Source organism: Panthera tigris, chromosome C1 (genome assembly GCF_018350195.1).
Source record: "Panthera tigris isolate Pti1 chromosome C1, P.tigris_Pti1_mat1.1, whole genome shotgun sequence".
NCBI lineage: Eukaryota > Metazoa > Chordata > Mammalia > Carnivora > Felidae > Panthera > Panthera tigris.
The window spans coordinates 74,954,856-74,963,040 of record NC_056667.1 but is presented as its reverse complement, the minus strand read 5'-3'; the positions used below and the strand labels follow the sequence as shown (position 1 = coordinate 74,963,040).

The window sequence follows — 8,185 nt, the reverse complement described above, 5'->3', positions numbered from 1 at the left end:
GGAGTAGAAGATGCCACAGAGTCTGTGAATTTCTTCCCAGACTTCATCTGGGCCATTGTGGGGGGCCGGGCCCCGGTGCCAGGCTGAGACCGGGTCGAGCAATGTTCCCCGTTGACTCAAGCCAACCCGGTGGTCCCCCCTCCCATTCATGTGGGAGGCCGGCCCCGGCGCCAGGCTGAGACCGGGTCGAGCAACGTTCCCTGTTGACTCAAGCCAACCCGGTGGTTCCCCCTCCCATTCCCCCACTCTCAAGGGCATACGAAAGCCTTGTCAAGGCTGAGAAAGTTAATTCCTGAAGCCTGTGGTCTGCAGGTGTTGGCAGTAATGCTACCTCCCTTTTTCTACCCCGAGTCAGATAGAAACAAACATGGGAATTGTGTTTTGCTAGCAATCTTATCAACAAGGTCTTGTGACCCGTCTAGAAAATGCAAGAAACACAGAACTAAATGTTTTGGTGGGCAGCAATTATGTGAAACCTGTTTATTCTTAGAATGACCTAACCCATAAGAGTCTGGTTATAAAAGATTGTGTACAGCAACAATAAAGCCGTCACTTGGGCCATCAGCCCAGGGGACCCTCCTGTTCCCAAACTTTCTCTTCTCTCTTTTTTTCTTGCATTCCCCTACCCTCAGGACCCTGACCTCGGTGTTTGTCACGCCGGCCGCGACAAGTGGCGTCTGAACAGGGACCTGAGACAACAAGGAGGAAAGTGAAAGCGGACCGCGTGGCGTCTAATTCAGGTAGGGGAACTGTGCCAGCAGCACAGACGACGGGAGTAAAACTATGGGACAGAAACAGTCTATGGAACAGGGATATTTTATAACTGCCTTGCAGGCTCTTATGAAGGAGAAGGGAATTAAGGTTTCTAAGTCAGCCCTTAGGGAATTTTTTGACATAGTGCGTGATTATTGCCCGTGGTTTCCAGACGGGGGTACAGTTGATTTAAAGGATTGGCAGCGAGTTGGTCAGGAACTTAAAAATCAAATGAAGATTCGTGGAGCTGCGGTTCCAGGGACTTTGTGGTCTACTTGGACCTGTATTAAGGAGGTCCTTGATCCGCAGGATTCTATTGAAATAGTTTCTCTTAGCTCGGAAGCAGCCCAACCCTTAGTGACTTCAGATGCTCCTGTCCCTCCAGAAACTACTTTCAATGCCCTTTCGGGACAGTCATGGGTGCCTTCACCTTTACCTCCTCTCCCCCTCCTAGAACAGTTATCTGTGCAAGATCCAGAAAATAATGATTACTTTCCTTTTGGGGATCAGGGAGATGATGGGCCGTATTTGGAAGATCAGAGGAAGCCTGCCTTCTTGGCCCCTCTGGTCCAGAAGGTACCTTTAAAACGACCTTCTTTTCAGGCACAAGATAGAGGCTTACCTCGGATGGCTTTCCCTATTACTCAGAATCAACAGTCCACTGAACCTTACCCCGTTATGGGAGCTACTCCTTTGCAGCGGACTCTGTATCAAGCAACACAGTATGGGGAAGACACCTCTGCTTTTCACACTTACCCTGTTATTCAGCAGGGGGGACAGAGAGTGTACTCCGCCCTAAGTTTTAAATTGCTGAAAGATTTGAAATCCTCTGCAGCCCAGTATGGTCCAACAGCTCCCTTTACCCTGTCTATGCTTGATAATTTGAGCAGGGAGGCATTATGCCCAGGAGATTGGAAGGTCATTGCTCAGGCTTGTTTGAGTGTGGGAGATAACCTCTTGTGGAAAGCAGAATTTGCAGAGAATGCTGAAAAACAGGCTATGTATAATAAAAGAACTAACATACCAGTAGATTTTAACATGCTCACAGGTACAGGACAATATTATGATGTGGGCCTCCAGCTAAATTATCCTGAAATTGCATATAATCAAATTAATACCTGTGCCATTACAGCTTGGAAAAAACTCCCCTCCACAGGGGGCAGAACTGAGGAATTGTCTAAAATTAGGCAAGGGCCAGATGAGAAGTACCAGGATTTCGTTGGGCGCCTTTTGACTGCAGTCAGTCGTATCATTACTGATGGGGAGGCAGGTACCATTATTGTAAAACAACTGGCTTATGAAAATGCTAATTCTGCATGTCAGGCAGCCATTCGTCCTTGGAAAAATCAGGGTACCTTGGAGGATTATATCAGACTATGTGCTGAGATTGGACCATCTTATATTCAGGGCATTACTTTGGCAGCCGCCTTAAAGGGAATAGACCCCTTACAGGTGCATGCCCAGCTTCAGGGTAAAAATGTAAGAACTAATCCAAGGAAGTTGGGTGGAATAGTGTGTTTCAAATGTGGCCAAAAGGGCCATATGAAGGCCCAATGTCATAGTACAAAAATAATTCCAACCACCCCCGGTTTGCCAAGTGGCCCTAACAATAATAAGCCGGCAATTATTTGTCCCAGATGTAGACGGGGGTATCACTGGGTCAATGAATGCCGCTCTAAAACTGATTGTAATGGCAAACCTCTTCAGGGAAACTGGGAGCGGGGCCAGCCACAGGCCCCTCAAACAATTGCGACAATGTTCCCACAGGTGCCTTCTCACCCATTGTGTCCAACACTGGAGACCTCCCAGGTATTAGCCAACTACACCGCGGCACCCCACCAGTGCAGGACTAGATCTTGCCCCAGCTCAGTCTGTTTACCTCGAAGGAGGACAGCCCCCTAAAGCCATCCCCACAGGGATATGGGGGCCTCTACCCAGGAATACTTGGGGGTTATTATTGGGAAGATCCAGCTGGACTCTTAAGGGATTGATGATCTATCCTGGAGTTATTGATGAAGATTACACTGGAGAAATAAAAATTTTGGCCAGCTTAACTATGGGAACTTTGGTGCTTGAGCCCAAGACTCCCATAGCACAATTGATCTTGATACCCTGGATATCCTCCAATAATAAGGCTGTTAAACCTTATCGGGGAAATCAGGGGTTCGGCTCCACAGATCTTTATTGGGCTAAAGTGATCTCTGTAGAAAAGCCCATGCTTACATTGCATATCCAAGGAGTCCCTTTTGAGGGACTAGTGGATACAGGTGTAGATGTCTCAGTTATTGCTCAAAAAAATTGGCCTGTCACATGGCCTACTCAAGTGACTAATATTCCAATTAAAGGTGTTGGTTATGCCTCTGCTCCGTTGCAAAGCTCTGATTATTTACATTGGAGACTGCCTGATGGTATGACTGGAACTTTTCAGCCTTTTGTTTTGAATATAGATCTTAATCTCTGGGGCAGGGACATATTAACTGCAATGAATTTGACTCTGGAGACTAAGGCAGTCCCGATTCAAAAACAGACTAATCTTGCTATGCACCTTATGAAGGAAATGGGCTATATTGAGGGGAAAGGCTTAGGGAAGGAGTTGCAAGGGAATCCTGAGCCATATGTCCCCGAACCTAAAAGAGACCATTTCGGATTGGGTTTTTCCTAGGGCCATTGGAAACTCCCCACGCTATGCCTCTCCAGTGGATGACTTCCACTCCAGTGTGGGTTAACCAATGGCCCTTACCTACTGTTAAGAGGGAGGCTGCTGCTCACCTCATAGAGGAACAACTGCAATTAGGTCATTTAGTTCCCTCCACCAGTCCCTGGAACACCCCAATCTTTGTGATTAGAAAAAAGTCAAATAAATGGAGGTTGCTGCAAGATTTGAGAGCAATTAATGCTGTCATGAAGCCCATGGGGGCTTTGCAACCTGGCCTCCCTTCCCCATCGGCCATTCCTTTACAATATCAATTACTAGTTTTGGACTTAAAAGATTGTTTTTTTACCATTCCGTTGGCCTCTGGCGACGGAGAACATTTTGCATTCTCCCTGCCTTCCACTAACTTACAGGAACCTGCTAAGTGGTATCAGTGGCAGGTCTTACCGCAAGGCATGGCTAACAGTCCGACTTTATGTCAAGAGTTTGTGGCCAGAGCAATTGCCCCTTTTAGACAGAGTTTTCCCCATGTATATTGCATCCATTATATGGATGATTTACTTTTGGCTGCTGAAACTGAGGAATTATTACAGGAGGCTTTTATTTCTCTCCAAAGATGCCTTAAAGCATATAATTTGATTGTTGCCCCTGAGAAAGTTCAAAGGGAAGCACCTTTTGAATACCTAGGGTATCTCATCTCCAAATCAACTGTCCGACCTCAGAAAGTATCAATTAGAACCGGACATTTGACTACTCTAAATGATTTTCAGAAATTATTAGGAGATATAAACTGGATTAGAAATACACTAGGAGTCACCACAGAACAATTACTGCCTTTGTTTAATATTCTAAAAGGAGATAGTTCTCCAGTGTCCTCGTGAAGTCTCACTCAAGAAGCTAAAGAAGCTATAAGACATATAGAACAGGCCATTCAGCAGGCCCAAGTCACTAGAATTGACCCTTCTCAGCCTTTGTATCTAATAATATTAAAACCTCAGGTCATCCCCTTTGCAATTCTGTGGCAATCTCATAGTCCACTTGAATGGCTACATTTAGCCTTATACTCTCTGCATGTCATTAATCCTTTGCTATCTATGGTTTGTCTTCTCATCATTAGAGGAAGATCCCGAGCTGTTCAGCTCTTTGGACACGATCCAGAATTTATTGCATGTGCCTTTCTGACACAGAAGCTGGTGGACGCTGCTTTTGCTCAGTCCATCGAATGGCAACTTGCCTTGGCTAATTTTACAGGTCAAATTAAATTTCATTTACCTTCTGATTCTTTAATACAAGGTTTCAGTCTTATAGATATTTTGCCCTATAATCCTATTGTTTGTCAGCCGATTGAAGATGCTGCTTCCATTTTTGTGGATGCTAGTAAAGAGGGTAAAATTGCAGTGTATTATGTCACTTCTCAACATAAAAATTTGATCACTTTAAATTATACGACTAAATCTGTCCAAAGGGCCGAGCTTTATGCTGTACAGGTAGCCCTAAAAACTTACCCAGAGTCTATAAATGTCTATTCTGACAGTCAATACATTGTCAAAGCCGTGTTGCAACTTCCCACTGCCTTTATACTGACAGCAGATGAAGAACTTTATCATCTATTTCATGCTATACAAAAACTTCTTAATTCACGGCACAGTCCAATTTATATTTCCCACATTCAAGCTCACACCGACCTGCCTGGTCCCCTAGTTGCTGGGAATCGGATAGCCGATGCCACAACCCATTTATTGCAAGTTCTGCCCATTACCACTCCTTTGGAAACAGCCAAAAGGAGTCATGATAATTTTCATCAGAATGCAGCAGCCCTTTGACGAGAACTCAAAATATCTCGTGAAGTGGCCAGACAAATTGTTAAACAGTGCGGCATCTGTCCACAATTCTTCCCACAGCCGGTCTATGCCATTAATCCCCGAGGTCTTCAGCCCAATGATTTGTGGCAAATGGACGTCACCCAATATTTACCTTTTGGGAAATTGCAATATATACATGTGTCTGTAGATACTTGCTCAGGCTATATACATGCTTCAGCCCACTCAGGAAAAGCATTTGTTGATGTTCAAAATCACCTATTTTCTGCCTTTGCAGCAATGGGCAAACCTCATAAAATAAAAACTGACAATGGTAGTGCTTATACTTCTAAATCTTTTGCAGAATTTTGCCGCCGATTCCGAATTGAGCATACAACTGGCATTGCTTATAATTCCACAGGACAGGCTATTGTTGAACGAGCTCATCTGACTCTAAAACAGTATCTGCAAAAACTTAAAGAAGGGGAGATATTAAAGGGAAAGATAAAGTATTCCCCACATGTGCATCTCACTCTTGTGTTGTATGTTTTAAATTTTTTAAATGTCAATGAAGCAGGGATGACTGCCACAGAGCGTCGCTGGGGAAGGAGTCAAGAACCTCTCTTGATGGCTAGATGGAAAGATATGCCAGAAGGCATTTGGCGAGGCCCAGACCCAGTCCTTCGAAAAGGGCGAGGGTATGCTTGTGTTTTTCCACAGGATGAGGAAGCGCCACGCTGGATCCCACTTCGGCTCCTCAGAGACATTACGGTTGCGCCAAAAACTGGCCAAATTGACAGTGACGGAGCCCCCCCAGAAGCGACAACGGCGGAGTCATAAGGCGGGTACACCCACCTGGGGACAGATAAAGAACCTGTTGACCCAGGCCACTGATGTAGTGATGGCCTCAGGTAGAGAGGTAACGGCCACACATGTCTTCTTGGCATGCCTGTGCATTCTCACTACAACCGGGGAGTCTGCTCTCTATTGGACATACATGGTAGGTCCTCCTACAGTACAACCTGTAACATGGAGAGACCCCACACCCAAAGTATACACCAACCTCACCTTTATGGGAGGGGAAGATGCAGGGTTTTTGCCCACTGTGTCGGCCTCTATAAATTGGACGGCACTCTCTGCAGGAGTACCCATCTGCCTGCAAAGGGAGTCTACGCCGTACAAACTTGCTTATGGGTGTTTGGGTACGAAACCAGTAGGGCGGTCTATTACTTATACATTGTGGCAACATGGCAAGCGTCCTTCTGAATGGGTACCCCGCTCTGTTGCCGCTTATTGGCAAAAGAGAGAATTATTAGGAGAATGGATGTTTTTTGGACCACATGATCCCCCTCAGAATCTTCCTATATGTCCCTCAGCTGGTCAAGGCCTTACTGGGGACTCACCTTGGGGTATATGTGCCCAATCCTCTTCTTTGAGGATTACTCCTAAAGACATAAACTATACCATTACAGATTATTCCCGAAAGGCCCGGCTAGCTCAGTCGGTAGAGCATGAGACTCTTGATCCCAGGGTCGTGGATCCACCTCCTAGTGAGGTACAGGTACACCACAAGATTATCCCACAAACCATTTTGCAATCCCCTGAAGGAAGAATTCATTCTGATCTTTGGAAATTATATGCTACCTTTGATAAAATATATACTAATGACAGTTTTAGTTTTCCAGAATATTATGTTTCTCCAGTTCTGCAATTGCGTGCCTATGTTCCTCCACCCTACTATCTGATTGTTGGAGATGGGACCATTACTCCAGTGAAAGAAGATGGTCATCAGTTATACCGGCTGACGTGTCCTGCTTGTGCTTTGACCAATTGTCTACCAGTAGATGGACCCTCTAGAAGTGGAATGAAGGTTTATCTGGTCTTACAACCTCCCTATTGGATGTTGCCAGTACATGTTACAGGACCTTGGTATCCTAATTATGGGATGCAATTGGCCTTAGAAATCCGGCTGCGCAGGACCAAACGGTTTCTTGGACTCTTAATTGCTGGACTCATAGCAGCAGTGACTGTAATTGCCTCTGCAACTGTATCTGTAATATCCTTACATGAAAGTGCCCAAATGGCATCCCATGTAAATGAATTGGCTCATAATGTATCCAAGGTGTTTGTCACTCAAGAACCAATAGATTGTAAATTGGAAGCCCAATTAGAGGCACTACAAGAAGCATTAATGTATCTTGGTGATCAGTTTGCTGTTTTGCGTACCAGACTTTCTTTAATTTGTCATGATGCATATAAGCATATCTGTGTTACCCCTTTAGAGTATACCAATGTGACATGGGGACAAGTGTGTCGTCATTTACAAGGGGTTTGGCATGATGTTAATACTAGCTTAGACCTCTTACAGCTACAAGAAGAGATAAATGCTGTTGCAAGTAGCTCACTCAGTTTCTCTGACCCTGGAGATCTCGCTGAAACCACACTGCACCAACTTAATGGGTTTAATCCATTTAATATTCTTCAGCATTCCTTTTGGATCTTTATTGGAATTGTTTCCGTAATATCTGTTATACTTGTCTTGCTGTGTTATTTCTGGAGATGGGGTCTTACTGCCTTTACCACATACCAAGCCAGGATGCACATGTTGCAATTACAAACAATAGGGGGACATGTGGGGGGCCAGGCCCCGGTGCCAGGCTGAGACCGGGTCGAGCAATGTTCCCCGTTGACTCAAGCCAACCCGGTGGTCCCCCCTCCCATTCATGTGGGAGGCCGGCCCCGGCGCCAGGCTGAGACCGGGTCGAGCAACGTTCCCTGTTGACTCAAGCCAACCCGGTGGTTCCCCCTCCCATTCCCCCACTCTCAAGGGCATACGAAAGCCTTGTCAAGGCTGAGAAAGTTAATTCCTGAAGCCTGTGGTCTGCAGGTGTTGGCAGTAATGCTACCTCCCTTTTTCTACCCCGAGTCAGATAGAAACAAACATGGGAATTGTGTTTTGCTAGCAATCTTATCAACAAGG

The 8,185-nt window shown here is 45.5% G+C and overlaps 1 protein-coding gene across 1 annotated transcript; it reads left to right on the top strand.

Moving 5' to 3' along the window:
• The first annotated feature begins 664 nt into the window (after positions 1 to 664).
• Positions 665 to 7,925, top strand: LOC122241503 (endogenous retrovirus group K member 6 Env polyprotein-like). The gene is made up of 2 exons (XM_042997795.1): positions 665 to 740; positions 5,926 to 7,925. Exon 2 carries the CDS (start codon positions 5,927 to 5,929, stop codon positions 7,865 to 7,867), a length of 1,941 nt encoding a protein of 646 aa, XP_042853729.1. The 5' UTR covers positions 665 to 740; position 5,926; the 3' UTR covers positions 7,868 to 7,925.
• The last annotated feature ends 260 nt before the right edge of the window (positions 7,926 to 8,185 follow it).

Coding starts and splice junctions, on each gene's coding strand:
- LOC122241503 (XM_042997795.1), top strand. CDS start 5,927: ATGAGGAAGCGCCACGCTGGATCCCACTTCGGCTCCTCAGAGACATTA.